The sequence below is a fragment of the Oryzias latipes genome, chromosome 2, assembly GCF_053564925.1.
Source record: "Oryzias latipes strain Hd-rR chromosome 2, Olatipes_Hd-rR_3.1".
NCBI classification, from domain to species: Eukaryota; Metazoa; Chordata; class Actinopteri; order Beloniformes; family Adrianichthyidae; genus Oryzias; species Oryzias latipes.
Genome location: NC_136238.1, coordinates 24645870 through 24663820, shown reverse-complemented (window position 1 = coordinate 24663820; position 17951 = coordinate 24645870). Strand labels below are relative to the sequence as shown.

At 40.2% G+C, this 17951-nt stretch overlaps 2 protein-coding genes across 6 annotated transcripts in view; both read right to left on the bottom strand.

Moving 5' to 3' along the window:
* Nucleotides 1-17951, bottom strand: part of LOC144986719 (NLR family CARD domain-containing protein 3-like) — a 674722-nt gene that overhangs the window by 546916 nt on the left and 109855 nt on the right. The gene's annotated exons all lie outside the window — the stretch shown is intronic.
* The window catches only part of LOC144987033 (uncharacterized), a 95671-nt gene that overhangs the window by 10548 nt on the left and 67172 nt on the right, over nt 1-17951 (bottom strand). For both annotated transcript variants that reach the window (XM_078935888.1, XM_078935887.1), the window contains exon 2: nt 9761-10351. In XM_078935888.1, the coding sequence (XP_078792014.1) occupies nt 9761-10351 (591 nt within the window). The remainder of the gene's footprint in view (nt 1-9760; nt 10352-17951) is intronic.

Sequence of the window (17951 nt, the reverse complement as noted above, 5' to 3'; positions counted from 1 at the left end):
GTCTCCTCTGACTGCACTCCAAGTCCTGCTGTCCGGATGTTAATAAAATGGTGAAGAGGAGGGGATGATAAGCCATGAAGGATTTTGTACACGAGACAGAGATTTGAATATTTGACCATGTTGTCCCAATTCAGTAAACCATGTTTTTGTAATATTGTACAATGGTGAAATATGTTGGGTTTTTTATCCAAAGTTTTAACAGTTTGTTTGTATAATGTTTGGACAGGTTTTAAAGATGTATTGCAAGTCTGTGACCAGACAAGCAAACAGTAAATGATATGAGATAAAATCATAGAGTGCATGTACATTTTTGCTGACCGTGTGGACATCTGGTGGCGAATGTGTCTAAAATTAATGAGGTTGAATTTGATTCTGTTGCAGACCCTTTTGATGTGTGATTTGAAAGACAGCTTTGAATCCAGTATGACACCCAGATATTTGTGTTCTGATACAATCTGTAGCCTTTCTCCTGAAACAAAAACATCTGGTTCAGCAGTGAGATTATTATTGGACTTGGTGAAAAACATTGCAAATGTTTTAGACATGTTTAGCTGTAAACAAGAATATTTCAACCAAGCTGTGATGTTAACCATGGCATTGGTGAGCTTCTCAGCCACCTGAGAAGAATTACTGCCATGAACACAGACTACAGTGTCATCAGCATACATCTCCACAGAAACATCAGGACAACTAGATGGAAAGTCTTTAATGTACAGTGAAAATAGCAAAGGTCCCAAAATTGATCCTTGGGAATACCAGCTGGTAGACTGAGAGCTGCAGGTTTAAATGACTGGACTTTGACAAGTTGGGAGCGGTCAGTGAGGTAAGAATCAATCCATTGCAGTGCATCAAAAGAAAAGTTAAAATTGCATAATTTTGACAGTAAGATTTTCTGATTAACAGTGTCAAAAGCCTTCTTGAGATCCAGGAAAACAACACCTACAACCCCCCCTCGGTCCAGCAAAATCCTGATATTTTCAGTGAAAAAACTTAGCGTATTTAAGCAATTCTGTAGCATAAATAAAAAGCAAAGTCAAAACCAGAAATGCTTTTTCATTTTCAAAATGAAGCTGCATTTTTTGACTCAAAAATATAATGAAAAAGCAATCGACCAAAATGCTTTTTCATTTCCTTCCTCAACACAGCTTATTCTGTCACTTAAGTAAAATTAAAATGAAAATGGTATTTGACGTTTCATTTTCAAAAAGGTCCATGGTAAATGTGTAGCATAATTCATTTAGAAATGTCTAATTTGACAATTAAAATGGATTAACAGAAATGCTTTTTAATTTTCAAAATGTAGCTGCATTTTTTGACTCAAAATTAAAAAGAAAAAGCAATATTTCAAAATGCTTTTTCATTTTATACTTAAAACCGCTTATTCTGTGTCATTATTAAAACCAAAATGCAAAGGGGGGATTGAATTTGCATTTTCACATCCACCCTGCGCACCTTGTCGCAATATTCATTTAGAAAAAGCATTAGCAGAGGGGAGGCGGGGCGATGACGTCACTGCTTTCTCCTGCTGACTGACACACACACACGCACCAGGAGCAGACTGTGTTAGCGGCAGAGACGAGGGTTTTGTGATGGTTGTGAACTTCTGATGAGTTTCCACAGCTTCTCATATAACATAACAGCATGTCCGCCTTCTGTGGTCCACCTCCTGATGCACCGCGGACAAGCTTTGTTCTTCGGACCGCCAGCTGCCTTCGCATAGCGGAGAGCGAAACTCCAGATCGCTGAAGGCGGAAATGCTGCTGCGATCTGAGAAACCATCATATTAATTTGTGTTTCCAGTGGTGTCCAGAACAAAAATAAAGACTGATATAATTCCCAGATATTTACACATTTATCTGCAGCTTTGCGGTGAATTTGCTGTTTGATTTATTAAGATCCAGGAATCCAGGTTTGAGCAGGCCAGGTCCAGCGGTTTTTGAACAGGACCCGGTTTTACGTAATCTTAATGTGAAAAATGCAGCAGAATGTTCCTTTAGTGCCCTCGCGAATCAGAAGCTGTGAATCGTAAGTCAACTTCAGCATCGTCTGACCTCACGGATTTAAAAACATATGATCGAGCAGAGCAGGCCCTAAAATATTAGCATAACTGTAATAAAATCACATTATGAAGATAGTCTCCTGCAGCTTCGCGCTGAGTGAGTGTTTTTGGTCCAACCAGTAACGTTTAGCATGGAGCACGGAGAAATCTGCTATCTGTTGATGGGGCTCCAGCTGTCAAACAGCAAATTCACCGCGAAGCTGCAGATAAATTTGTATGTGGGAATTACATCAGTCTTTATTTTGTTCTGGACACCACTGGAAACACAAACTCATATGAAGGTTTCTCAGATCGCAGCAGCATTTCCGCCTCAGCGATCTGGAGTTTCGCTCTCCGCTATGCGAAGGCAGCTGGCGGTCCGAAGAACAAAGCTTGTCCGCGGTGCGTCCGGAGGAGGACCGCAGAAGGCGGACATGCTGTTATGTAGTCCTGAGAAGCTGTGGAAACTCATCAGAAGTTCACAACCATCACAAAACCCTCGTCTCTGCCGCTAACACAGTCTGCTCCTGGTGCATGTGTGTGCGTCAGTCAGCAGCCGGACACACGGAGAAAGCAGTGACGTCATCGCCCCGCCTCCCCTCTGCTAATGCTTTTAAGAAATGAATATTGCGACAAGGTGCGCGGGGTGGATGTGAAAATGCAAATGTAATCCCCTCTTTTCATTTTGGTTTTAATAATGACACAGAATTAGCGGTTTTAAGTATAAAATGAAAAAGCATTTTGAAATATTGCTTTTTCTTTTTAATTTTGAGTCAAAAAATGCAGCTACATTTTGAAAATTAAAAAGCATTTTTGTTAATCCATTTTAATTGTCAAATTAGACATTTCTAAATGAATTTTGCTACACATTTACCAGGGACCTTTTTGAAAATGAAACGTCAAATACCATTTTCATTTTAATTTTAATTAAGTGACAGAATAAGCTGTGTTGAGGAAGAAAATGAAAAAGCATTTTGGTGGATTGCTTTTTCATTTTATTTTTGAGTCAAAAAATGCAGCTTCATTTTGAAAATGAAAAAGCATTTCTGGTTTTGACTTTGCTTTTTATTTATGCTACAGAATTGCTTCCATAGTAGCGGTCTCCGTGGAGTATTTGGCTCTCAAGCCAAACTGCATAGGATGGAGAGAATAGAGTGTGGTGTCGAGGTGGTTTATAATTTGTTTAGCTACCAGTTCTCTGCAATCTTTGACACTGCCGGAAGAATGCTAATGGGTCTGTAGTTGGACATGGAATGAAGGTCTCCACTCTTAAAAATGGGAGAGACAATGGCTGGTTTCCAAGTGCTCGGGAATGTTTTTTGTGAGAGGGATAGAGTGGCAGTGGTTTGTTTACAATGGGACCTATTTCCTCATCCGGGTGATTTTACACTACTGCGCATGCCCAAATGATTCATTCCAACCGAAAGTGTGAGCCATGGGAACGTTTGTTCGAATCGGAAAAAGGTTTTCTGTGCCCATGTGCACGGGTGAATTTTAACCCGACCATTGATCCGATCAAGATATTCTGCCCATGTAACCGCGGCTAGTGAAACACTGTCTATGCGTGACGTAAACCAGAGCAGTAGTAACACACGATAGGAATGAACTGTTTACATGAACAACGATCGGATAAACGATCGGTATAACCCACCTATCTCCATCGGAAAGAAATTTTGATCCGAACGAGTCTATTCCGAACGGTGTGTTTACATGATGCATTGTCTTTCCGATCAGGCGTTCTTTCAGATTACTTTTGCCCATGTAAACACAGCTAGTGATTTCAACTGCTTGAATCTGCTGCTGTGAATCACAGCACACTACAACTGAATGAACTACAAATACATTTCAGAAGAAAAAAAGATGTTTTTTTCCCCTGACTTTTAATGAGAAGTGATCTCTTGAGGTGTAAATGGACACACGGCAGGGAGACGACTGCCAAGAGACCGTTGTCAACAAAGTGCAATATCTGAGGAAAGACCATTCTGTGACAATCAAATTCAAATTCAAAATTCAAATTAATTTTATTTATAAAGCACCTTTCATGTCACACAGACAGCTCAAGGTGCTTTCCATAAAAAACAAACAAGAATACAATAAAAACAAACCCCACACATGAAGTAAAATAATTAAATAAGCCCCTCATAATAAAACGCAGAAAAACAAGCACAAGTAAAAGAGAAATAATAGAGCTTAAGAAAAGAGAACCCAGAAAGCTCCGTCCGCCCTGTCCTCCTGTTGGCCGGGGCATCAGCATCTAAGCAACACAAGCACAACTCATCCCCAGCACCCCCCGCCCCAGAGACCACCAGGCCCAGAGCACCAAACATGGGCGCACCAGGCCCGGCAGCACGGGGAGTCGGAACAAGAGATGCCAGAGGGCAAGTATGGACAGAATCTCTTCGAGCCCGAACATTAACACCCCGGCCAAGCGTGAGAAAACACTCAGTCTAAAATGTAAAAGTAATAAAATAAGAAAGTTAAAATATAAAAACAGGTAAAATATGCAAATACTGATTAAAATAAGATAAGATGATTTAGTGCCTAAAAAAGTCAAAAATATAAATTAGAATAAGTTAGAATATAAAAAGACTAAAAGAGATTAAACAAATAAATATTTGATAAAATGGCATATAAAATATAAGAGTAAAAATACCATATATAAGATCTAATTAAAAGCTAAGTTAAATAGATAAGTCTTTAGTTTCTTCTAAAAAACCTCTACAGAGGATGAGGCCCTCACATCCTCAGACAGGCTGTTCCACAGATGAGGTCCATAGTGTCTAAACGAGGCCTCGCCATGGTTTTTTGTCTTGACTCTAGGGACCATAAGCAGGCCCGCGCCTGAGGATCTAAGGACTCTGGGAGGTTCATAAGCTAAAAGCAAATCTGATATAAAAGAAGGACCAATGCCATGGACAGTCTTAAAAACTATTAAAAGAATCTTAAAATCAATTCTGAAGCTGACAGGGAGCCAGTGCAAAGATTTTAAGATCGGTGTAATGTGCTCCCTCTTCCTGGTTCTCGTTAAAAGGCGTGCAGCAGAGTTCTGGACTAGCTGCAGGTGATTGAGAGTGGTTTTCTTTACCCCAGAAAAGAGGGCATTACAGTAATCTAATCTTGATGAAATAAAAGCATGGATTAAGATTTCAGCACTGGCTCTAGAGAGAAAGGGTCAATCATCTCTCTAAAACAAATTAATTTCTAAATTTATAAGGCTGAAGTAATGAAACTGGTGAAAAATAACAAGTTTTTTAAGGAGAAAATAATCGACTTGGAAACTTTATGGAAATCTTGCTTCACATGGTAAAAACAGAGTAAGACTTTAATACACAGGACATGTTCATTTTTATGTTGTGTTTAATTTTATGACCCACCCTTAACAAAAGGGTAAAGGAAACAGCAGGTTGCAGTAATAATAAATACAGTTTGGCATCTTGGAACTGCAGGGGCTTGAACAGAACAGAAAATAAATAAACAGGTTATGAATAAGAAAAAAGATATTGCGTCTAAAATAGTTTTCCTCCAGGTGACTCACACTCTGGAAAAAAGATAATGCCAAAATAAGCAGAAGATGGCAGGGGCCTTTATATTAAGCATCTCATATCTCAAGAGCACGTGGCGTGATCACACTCATTCATAAATCTGTTCCCTGTCAAGTCCTAAAGGTCATTAAAGATACATTTGGCAGATTTCTGATTCTTCAAGGTTCCATTCTAAAAGAGTCCATCAACCTAGTAAATGTCTATGGGCCTAACATAGATGATGACCAATTTTTAACAAACCTCTTTTTAACCATTTCTTCACTACCAGGTAATAGTATCATATGAGGAGACTGGAATTGTGTCTTGGATCCCTCTTTGGATAGATCGTCTGGATCTGACCAAACTCACCAAAAAAGTAGGAATGCTATACAGAATTTCATGAAGGAATTAAAAATGGTAGATATCTAGCACCACACAAGACCCATATTCTTGTTATTCTAAAACGTATGGTTCATACTCTGGCATAGATTACTTTTTAATTTCAGCAGAGCTACTATCCAATATAAAACAATGTTTTTATGACAGTAAAACAATCTCGGACCATGCCCCATGTAGCATTTTGCACTCGCATATTAATCATAAAATGGATCCATCCAGGTGGCGTCTGCATCTAAAATGGCTTAAGAATGAAAATTTTGTTGAATTTGTAGGGAATAAAAAAGATGAATATTTTACTATGAACACTACTCAAACTTCAGCCAGTGTAAGATGGGAGGCATTTAAAGCTGTTTTAAGAAGACATATAATGTCCTATACTTCATCAAAATCAAGAGAATTGTGAAAAAGAAGAATATATTTAGAAGACAGAGAAAGTGTATAAAAATAAAGATCAGCAAGCTGAAAAAGAATTAGAAATTTTGAGAACTGAGTATAATAAGGAATCAACATATCTTGCAGCCTCAGATATCTTGAGGTTAAATCAAACTTTCTATTAACAAGGAGACAAACCTGGAAAGATCTTAGCCTGGCAAATATAACAGTTGGAGGCCCCAAAAAACATAACTTCAATAATTAACAAAAATGGAACGACTATAGTGGACCCAAAGGAAATAAATACTGAATTTAAAAACGTATTCTGCAATTTTTATAACTCTTTTGAAAATGTAAACCATGAAGCTCAAAAAGCATTTCTTGACAGATTGCATATACCTGTCATCCCAGAGGATTTCAAACCGCACGCCATAGAAAATACACGAAAGAGAGCTGGACCTGACGGGTTTCCGTTAGACTTTTATAACAAAATTTCAACATAAAATCCTAAAAACAATGTCAGACATGCTTCAAAAATCATTTCACAAGGAGCCCTTCTTAAATCTATGACCGGTGCCCTAATCATTCTACTACCTAAGCCAGGAAAGCCAAGTAATAAATGTGAAAACATGAGACCTATAAGTTTACTAAACTCTGACGTTAAAATACTATGTGACATTTTGGCTATGCATCTGCAGAATACTCTCCCTCATGTTGTTCATAGAAATCAGAATGGTTTCGTTTTAGGTCGCCACGGCTTGCACAATCTTCGTAGAGTGTTAAATATCATCCATGGGGTGGAAGACACTGCGGATCAGGCCCTGCTTTCTTTGGATGGAGAGAAGGTCCTTTTATTAGGTCGAATGGCGTTTTCTTTTCAGCGTTTTAGCAAGATTTGGCTTTGGTGAAACATTTCGCAAATGGCTTCAGTTACTTTACACAAATCCAACTGCTGAAATTTTAACAAATGAAAATGTCTCTGCTCCTATTGGAATTAAACGTGGGTGTCGGCAGAGATGCTCTTTGTTCCCTCTGCTGTTCACCCTGGCAATAGAGCCACTTGCCATAGCAGTACATGCTCATCCAACCATCTCTGGGATTATGATTAATCACGTAGAACATAGACTGTCATTGTACGCAGATGATATTATTTTTTTATCTCTCCAACTTAGACTCATCTGTACCTGCTCTTCTGCAATTAATTGAAGAATATGGTCACACATCTGGCTACACCATAAATAAATCTAAATTGTCCATTTTACTGCTGAACAACAATAAAAATGAAAGGCCACCAACAGTCATAAAAAAATTTTCACTCAGTCTATTCGTTTACATACTTAGGTTTAAACATTTTTCCAAACATAGCAGTAACAGTTCAAAATAATTATGACTTTATAACAAAAGAAATAAATGACAGTATTAATAGATGGATGCAGCGTCCTACATCACTGATCGGTCGAATTAATGTCTACAAAACGAACATTTTACCAAAATTACTGTATGTTTTTCAAAATATCCCCCTGCCACCGCTTGACGGCTGGTTCAAAACTGTGAAGAATAGTTAGAAACTGCCTTTAACTTTTATTACACTAAAGGCCTGTTCACACCGGGACGATTTTCGCCGACGTTTAACGCCTCGTGACTAAACAAAGGGCACCAATGAGAGTGTGCACACCGACGCGAAAAAACGCCACGCGTCAAAGCGTCAAAAAAAAACAACGCCTCGGGTTCGTTTTTTTTTTTCCGACGCGTCGCGTCGAGATCTACTCGACCAATGAGAATGGCGCTTTTGCCCACGTGTCTGGAGCTTCTGAAGTTACAGTAAAACACAACTTGGGGGCGCTCAAACACAAAACTGCCTTGCTGAGCACACATACCAGCGAAGAAGATAGACGCCAAGTAGCGTCTACACTGCCGCGAAGCAATAATGACGGACATTCTAAAATATCCCCGAACCAAGCACCAGTTGGAGCTACTGGTGCTTGAAATATTCATGTTTTCTTTGTTTGATTCTGACAATCGCGTAAATACTTGCTCTCTTCTTCTGAGTGAAAAGCGATTTTAAGAAGCGTAAAGTTGCGCAACGCCACCTTGTGTACAGGAGCATTTCTGATTACATTAAGCGCCATCTAATGTCAGGGAATGAAATTGCATGTTCACTCGGCTCATCGTCAGCGAAAATCGCCTGGGTGTGAACACAAAAAACGTGGCGAAAAACGCTGGCGAATAACGCCTGGCGAATATTCGTCCCGGTGTGTACGGTCCTTAATGGTTTAAACTTAATTCACTAAGCATGTATTGTCATCCCAAAATTATATTACATTTGAAGACAGCACAGCCAAACTATTGTTCTAACAGTTTATTCTCATCCTCCCTTTTTCTCTGCATGTGTGTTCTGCTGAGCAGGCCTCAGACTTATCTTCACTTTAGCCTTGGAGCTCCTCTCCAGCAGCAACCTGTGGGCGTGATTTTCACACAAGGTCCATCGGACGATCTTCTGAATATGTAAATGCAGGGTTTTTATACCAAAGCCCATCCCTGAGCTCGTTGGTTCGGACTTTGAATGTACCATGTTCATCTGTCTGTCCCCTTCGTGTTTGTGCGAAGTAAAACCTCCACAAAAGCTAAGTAACTGTCTCTGAGTCGTTATTCGTTATTTCTGTGTGTAAGAAACTGACGGGGTTACGAACTAACACAAATACAGTCCTTTCTAGAAAATCCAGTTTCTTCACAAAAACTATAAACAAATTTGACAGTTTGACAGAAAATCTGCTGAAAAAAACTGAACTACAAACTTAGAACCACAGGGGCGACAGTGGCTCAGGCGGTTGAGCGGGTCGTCCAATGATCGAAGAGTCAGCGGTTCGAACCCCGCTCCCACCAGCCAAATGTCGTTGTGTCCTTGGGCAAGACACTTCACCCTCCTTGCCTCCAGTGTGGCTCCATTGGTGTGTGAACGTGCATGAATGATCCCGGTGATGATCAGAGGGGCTGTAGGCCCAAACTGGCAGCCACGCCTCTGTGAGTCTGCCCCAGGGCAGCTGTGGCTACGTCAGTAGCTTACCATCACCAAGTATGAATGAGGAGCGAATGAATAATGAACACACTGTAAGCGCTTTGGGCGTCTGGAAAATCCAATCGATTATTATTACAGACTTCTTTATCTGCTAACAATTTTCTCTTTGATCTGTTAAGGTTTCCTGTTTGTCGTTAGCTGGAGGGACTAACTAAGATCATATGATTTGAAGAATGTTGTCGGCTGCACTGACCAACGATGTCTTCTGTCTTTTCAACTGGAAGGGACAGAAGAGACTCTTCCAGGACTCGCTGTTGATGGACTGCATGTTTGGAGAGCTTGAAGCTCAAGATAGAACCATTGTTGAAGTGAACATACCGATAGTGTGGAGATGAAGATCAGAGTCACACTGACCTGCTGACATGTGGGAGCTGTCCACACTTTGGACATGACTTCTGTCCTTCCTCTTCCTCTGGTCTATGTTCTGTGGGTCTGTCTCTTCATCTGTAGTTGATGTTGATTCTGTCTCTTCATCTGTAGTTGATGATGATTCAGTCTCTTCATCTGTAGTTGATGTTGATTCTTCATGTTGGTTTCCTTCTTCATCCTGACTATCAGTTACATTAAAACTCTGCTGATTGTTTAGATCTGCTACACTGTTCTCATCTTCCTCATAAGTAGGAATCTCCATCAAGGTATCAGTCTCCTGCTTCAGATCAATCTGATCTTCATCCTGACTGATGCAGAGCTCCCCTGGTTCCTCTTTCATCTTTGGAGGTTCTGGTTCCTCCTGTTCTTCTTTAACCTGTGGAGGTTCTGGGTCCTCCTGTTCCTCTTGAATCTGTGGAGGTTCTGGTTCCTCCTGTTCCTCTTTAATCTGTGGAGGTTCTGGTTCTTCCTCATCTTCTTTAACCTGTGGAGGTTCTGGGTCCTCCTGTTCCACCCTGAAGTTAATCTGCTGGTTGCATTGATCTTCCTCTTCAGTCATCCAATGCTGGGGGAGGACTGCGGGGACACAAACACAACAAGGAGAATTTTATACGTTTCCAGGACTTTTGGGTTTTTTTCAAGCATCAATAAACTCTGATCAAATCATTGGAAAAAATGTCTGAGGAGTCTGGAGGACCAGAAGAGAGTCATTGAAATAAATAAATTGAATATAAAATAATTGAATAAATTCATTCATTCATTTAAAATTTCAATAAAAAAAAAATAAAAAAATAAAAATCATGACACTTTATGGTCCAGTGTGGGACAAATTAAAATAAATACAATGCTCAGCTGCACGGTGGAGCAGTGGTTAGCGTTCGTGCCTCACAGCAAGAAGGCCCCCGTTTCACCTGAAACAGAACATCGATGGGGGACCTTTCTGTGTGGAGTTTGCATGTTCTCCCAGTGCATGCGTGGGTTCTCCTAGGGATTTCCGGCTTCCTCCCACCGTCCAAAAAAATGCTTCATAGGTTAATTGGCAACTCTGAATTGTCCCTAGGTGTGAGTGTGAGAATGAATGGATGTGTGATTGTGGACATTCTACCCTGCGACAGATTGGAGACCTGTCCAGGGTGCCCCCTGCATTCGCCCACAAGTGGCCGGGATAGGCTCCGGCAGCCCAGTGACCCCGAAAGGGAAAAACGGAATAGAAAATGAATGAATGAATGAATGAATGAATGAATGAATGAATGAATGAATGAATGAATGAATGAATGAATGAAAACAATGCTCAGCATAAATTAATACACCTCACTAAATGTGTCAGAAAACCTTTAGCCTCCTTTCAGAATCAACATTTTCTGTGAAATACTAGATTACAAAATACTCCTACAAAGGTGGGTCATTGATTGCAAACAGGATCTCTTAATTTACATACAAAAAATTGATTTCCTAACAAATTAATTCAAACCCATGTTGCAAAAATGAGTACACCTTAGTCATAGTCTTATGACAAAAGACAAACTCATGACTGCAAATTTCTAATTAACAGGCATCTAACCACAGTTGAGTCTGATGACTTATTTAAGAGGTGTCCAGCACACAGGTGACCATAAAAGGGCATTTCTTAACAAAGAACAGCCTTCCCATTTCATGCTGTCAGCAATGGCTCCCAGTGGAAAAGAAATGTCACCAAATCTGAGCAAGTAAATCCTTTCTTTGCACAAAAAAGGTGAGGGCTACAAGATCAGCAAAGCTTTACATATCAGTCAAATTTACTACTGCAAAAGTGATCCAAAAATTAAAGAAAGATGGGAGTGTCAACATCATACAGAGACGTCCAGGCTGTCCGTGCAAGCCAACATCTCGACAGGAGGGTCTTCTGATGAGAAGGGTTGAAGAAAACCACCATGAAAGTTCAATGCAGCAGTAGAAATCTAAACTGGAGACACTGTTTCCCGTGACGCCATACGGCGCACACTGCAGAGGACATGGCATGCTTGGTTATCGTCCAGGAAGGAAGCCTCTCCTAAAGCCCGTCCACAAAAAAGCATGCCTAGAATTTACTAGGGCTCATCTGAAACAGATGAAGACTACTGAGACTCAATACTCTGGAGTAATGAGACAAAGATCACCATTGTCAAAACCAGTGGTTCTTAACCTGGGTTCGATCGAACCCTAGGGGTTCGGTGAGTTGGTCTCAGGGGTTCAGTGGAGCCTCTGTCGCGGAGGCCAAGACACACAGACTCATCATGTCTGTACACGATGGTATGCCCCGCTTGGCCATCACTGGCTGCAAATGATCACGTGACATTGCTTGGCCAATCAGTGCTGCGAGCACTCATGATTGATCCAACGTGTGAATGTTGTCGTGGTACGTCGTGTAATTACTTTTTTTTATATTTTAATCCATACCAATAATGTTGAGCAAAAAAAAGTAAGTGGTTGGACAAATATGTACAATATGGATTCTCATGTATCACGGAACGGGATGGGAGTTAGGGTCCTATCTGTATAATTTGCAATGCCAAATTGAGCAACTCTAGCCTCGCACCGGCAAAACTAAAGGAACACTTTGAAAAGCTGCATGGAGATAGAGAATATAAGAACACAACACTTGCTGAATTCAAGGTTCAGAGAGCCAGATTTGATGATAAGGCCACTCTGCCTGCTCTTGGATTTGTTCCCATTAAAAAAAAGATCCTCACAACATCATAAAAAGTTGCGTACCTGATCGCAAAGCATGGCAAGCCACACACCATTGGTGAAACACTTGTAAAATCAGATGTGTTAAAAATGGCGAATCTGATACTCGGAACAGCGGCCGAAGGGAAATAATCCCAAATTACTCTTTCAAATGACACCATCAGTGACAGAATAGAAGGCATGAGTAAAGACATCTGTTTGTTCTGCACGGTTCAAATTGTGCACCAGTAGAAAAACTATATGTCTTGAATTTGAAAAGAAAAATCATATTTTATTTTACACCAGAGTAGGGTTCGGTTAATGCGCATATGAAAGTGGTGGGGTTCGGTAGCTCCAACAAGGTTAAGAACCACTGGTCAAGACTAATGGTTTTAAAACTGTACAGCAGGGGTGCTCACACTTTTTTGGCGTGTGAACTACTTTTGAATCGACAATGTCTTGAAGATATACCTCTATATATATATATATATATATATATATATATATATATATATATATATATATATATATATATATATATACAATACTATTAATAATATTTAATACTATTAGTAAATGTTTGTTAGTTATGTTTATTATAACATTATTGTTTATGTACTGATGATTAAGAACTACACAGTAAGATTAGACAAAGATAATATTGTATTAACAGATGAGGCGTTTTATTATAAAGACAGAAAGCAGCAACCATCATATGTCATGCTCTGCTGTAAACCGTGCAATGGGGGGAGCATCATGGCGTTTCAAAGGCGCTGCTGGCTCTGTACGACGCGCGTGTCTTGGACATAACAGCTTCCTTATGAGCTCGTATTTATCGGGCGAGAACTGCAGAGCTGATAGCAGGAGGAGAAACGCGGGGCGGCTTCAATAAACACTCCGCTTGTGCGGAGCGGTCTTCTGCCGGGAACTTGACGTGCTGCGGGGCAGAGAGCAACTCTCTGATGACAGAGTTTGCGCTCAGTGAATTTAAACAAATGTCTGCAGCGACGTATGCATCAGAAGATGTCCGATTGGCCGTTCTGCATGTCAATCAACTCCTGTACTTCTCGGTGAGGATTTTGATTGGCTGTGGATTTTTAAGAAGTATTTTTTTTTTTTATCTTCTCTGTCCCGCGATCTACCCTCATGTCCTTGACGATCGACCGGTTGATCGCGATCGACGTAATGAGCACCCCTGCTGTACGGCATTGCAAAGGTGAGGATTTCAAAGATAAATGCATGGTGCCTACAGTGAAACATGGTGGTGGTAGTCTCCTGATGTGGGGCTGCATGAGTGCTGCTGGTGTGGGGGAGCTGCATTTCATTGATGGGATCATGAACTCAACAATGTGTGCTCTATACTGAAGAAGAAGATGCTGCCATTACTTCATTGGTCATTGAACACTTTTCCAACACGACAATGATCCAAAACATACTTCTAAAGGCCCATACACACCGGGACGAATTTTGCCCGCAATTTTTGCCACCGTTTAACGCCTCATAACTATACAAAGGGCACCAATGTGAGTGTGCACACCGACGCAAAAAACGCCACGCATCAAAGCGTCAGTTTTTTTAAAACGCCTCGGGTTTGTTTTTTTGGTTTTACACGCCGCGTCAAAAACTATTCAACCAATGAGAATGGTGCTTTTGCACACGTGTCAGGAGCTTCTGAAGTTCAGGAAAACACAACTTGAGGGCGCTCAAACACAAAACTGCCTTTCTGAGCACACATACCAGCGAAGAAGATAGACGCCAAGTAGCGTCTGCACTGCCGCGAAGAAATAATTACGGACATTCTATAATATCCCCGAACCAAGCACCAGTTGGAGCAACTGGTGCTTGAAATATTCATTGTACAGTTCCGGGTTACACAGCAGGACGCGTGGCGTGCCTCTCTGCGAATACAACTATCTTCAAATTACTTAAAAAGTTGATTTTCTCCAAAAAAGAGAGCTGACCATGCCCCCGAAGAAAAGCCAGGAATACGAAGACCTCAAAAAGACTCTTGACATTATTCAAGAAACGCTGAAAAGTAGGGCTGGGCGATATGGCCTAAAAATAAAATCTCTGATTTTATTTTTTTTAATTCGATTTCCGATTTTTCCCGACCCCCCCCCCCACCCACCCACCCACCCCCACCCTACTTAAGGAAAGCAATAAGTACAAACGGCAGACAAGTTCAAGCAAATGTTGCTTTTATTTAATCAAACCCAAGACAAATGTAACGCCCATTTATGGGATGAATAATAAATAAATGAAAACACTCTTTGAATCAAAGTTAAGTATAAGATTTTTCTTCTTACTCCCTTTTTGGACTTGTGTTTAAATAATTGTGTCTTGTTTTATATAATTTTTGTCTTGTTTTTGTCTAATTTCGTTATTCTAAACTTGTTTTCACTTATCCAAAATAAAAAGGCTACTTCCTTACTTAAAGTCCCAGCTGTGTTTTAAATCACACTTTTTAGACTAGACTAAAAGGAGACAAACATTCACCTTGAGAATAGCACCATTTTCTAAAGGATTAACAATATAGCTCATATCTGGGGTCTAAGGTTTTAATTAGATTAATAAACCCCATCTTCTCCACGGAGGAAATGTTGATCATGAAGCAGCAGGAGTCACGGTCACGGTTTTATGGAACAAGTGTCGGCTAAGCTAACGCCACTTTGGGAAATGATGGAAGAGTTCCGAAGATTTCGGGCTCAAAACGAGCAGCGAGAAAACCGGGTCGAGATTCTGGAGAAAAGACTGGACGATGTGGAACAGCAAGTAAGGATGAATAATGTCATTCTCACTGGAGTACCATTCAAGCCTCGAGCGAAGCTGAATGCAGCTGGAGCAAGCACTGCTAATGCTAGCGCTAGCGTAGCTGGCAGTGCTAATACGGAGATCGGTGCAGAGTCTTTGGAGCAGCAAATACATTCATTTCTCACATCTAAAGGGATTTCCCTGGATCTCAATACCATTGAGACCTGCCACCTGCTCCCCAGGAGAAAGGAGACTGATAAACCAGCAATCCTCATCAGGTTTGTGAATCACAAACACAAGCTAGCTCTGATGAATCAACGTAAAAATCTCAGAGGATCCGCTGTTTATCTGAACGACCATCTGACCAGAAGGAATGCTGAAATCTCAAAACATGCACGGCTTCTCAGGAAGCGTAAGCAGATCGAGAACACTTGGGTTAAAGGCAGACTTTACGAAGACATGAGATCAAGAACAGGGGTGAAGGATGTCATCGAGAAAGTGATTGAAGCCAAAGGCAAGTGGGCAGGACATGTAGCCCGAATGAAGAACCACGAATGGGCTAAGAAAACCAAAGAATGGACTCCGTGGGACAGGAAGAGAGGAAGGGGAAGACCGAAGAAAAGATGGAGAGATGACATCGAGCAGAAGGCAGGCAGCACGTGGACTGAGAGTGCCCAAAACCGTGATGAGTGGAGTAAGATGTGGAGGCCATCTGCCAGCAGTGGCGTGACAGGCTGATGATGATGATGATGATGATGATGATGATAATATTTTGTGTTATCAACCAATTGGGAAAATAATAAATTTTTAAAGAATAGATGTTCCACATTTTCTACATTATTTCCACAAAATTCACAAAGACCATTATCCCAATTTAAGTCGATATGTAAAAATGATTGGAAGGGTGAATATCATTCAATATTTTAAAAGGTCACTTCTTTTGCTTTGTGAGGTACAGGATATGTTAGATATAATGTTCATATATTTGTAGTTTCTGTGGTGCTGTAATTCTGCAAAGTATATTTTCTTTTTAATGGAGAAGGGTAATATAAACATTTTAAAATCTCTCGGAAAAATGGCTGTTATTTTTTTGTCTCCCAAACAAGAGTGGTCTCATTTCTGAATAATGTTGTTGCATCATTATATGCTGGGCTAGATTTCTAGTGGGAATTGGAATGGATTTAATTATCATATTCTTTCAATGGGCAGACCAAATTATATTTTGCACAGAAAGTGTTGTGATCAAGATAATTACCATGTTTTTCCATGAAATGAAAATAGCCAAAATTCCTTTATCCAACCAATTGTTTAAAATCAAAGACTTTCGTTTCTGTTGGCTCTTTAAAACATGAATGTTGGTCCTTCCAAAACTGAGATAAAAACAGCACGAACATCAGAGCTGCCTGGGGGGTATTCCAGAAAGCAGGTTATGCAAGCTCCCACGGTAAGTTTGAGGCTAAGGAAGTTGATAACCTCAGTTTTCGGTTCCAGAAATGGAGGTATGTTTCAGGGTAGGTCAAGTTACCATGGCAACTCATGCTCTGAACATAACCTGGTCCGGAGCAGGTTTAGTTGAAGCTTAGTTTGGCATGGCGTGTCCATTTGAAGATGATTTAGTGGATGAAAAAGCTCAGATAATACTTTTTCCACCGTGAGAGGGTGATAAGACCACATATGGATGTTGGAAAGAAACTTTTTTACTTTGATCTAACTTAATTATTTGCTTCAGTTAAGATGAATCATTTTTTTGTTAGGTCACCTTAAAAATAACATGTAGTTTTCAGACAGTTATTTTCCTTTCGTTCAAATTAATTCAATTAAGTAGGTTTAACTTTGATGCCGCTGTTAGATCGGCACCGCAAGGGATTCTGGGATATCATTCCCTTTGCCTGTCTGGACGGATTTGGGTTTAAGTGTGAGTTTTTTACAAAATGTGTTTAGTTGTATAGCTGTTTTACTGTGTTTCACCGTGTTTTGCCGAACTATTTTGTCCTACTGTGCTTACGTCTCTGCACCATGAGTGAGAGTAAAGGAGAGGATGATGAGTTTATATAGCACCCCTACCGCATAAGTATAATATGATAGCGACGGAAAATTCTTTAATAAGTTTTTGCACTCCGTGCATTTTTCTCCCGCCCTTTTTATTGTTATAAAAATGAGCATATCTGCCGTCTCAAATTTAGACATATGAAAGTTCAAGAAATATAAATAATTAAGATGGAAAAAAGATTAATGGAGTAATGTGACATTTAGTTAGATAAATACGTAAATTTGAGTTGTATAAACAATTATTGAGTTTGAATAAATGTAACTCAATTATTTAAATTATTTTTCAGCCGTGTTACTTTTTTGATGGACTTATAATCTTTATCCGCCGTCATTAAAATCTCAGACTCCGTCTCACTTCCGTCTCAAGTGTCGCGCTTTCTTTTTTTTCCTCCACGCGTTTCCATGGTGACTCCAGAAATCGGCGATCTATTGAGAATGTCTTTATGTACCGTGCGTTAACCCAGGGTTACCAAGTCGAGCGTAATTACGCCAACTCATATCCGGTCTTTTGGAACCGACATACGCAGAGTAAGCGAGTTCAGGTGGATTTCAGCCAGAGTTCAGGCTCAAAGTCAGGCTAGTTTAAACATGCTTCCTGGAATACCCCCCTGGCGGGAATAACTGCCCACTGATTTCCCACCTTTCCTTTGTTTACGCTTTGTTTATCAACTAACAACAACTCCAAGCTAAT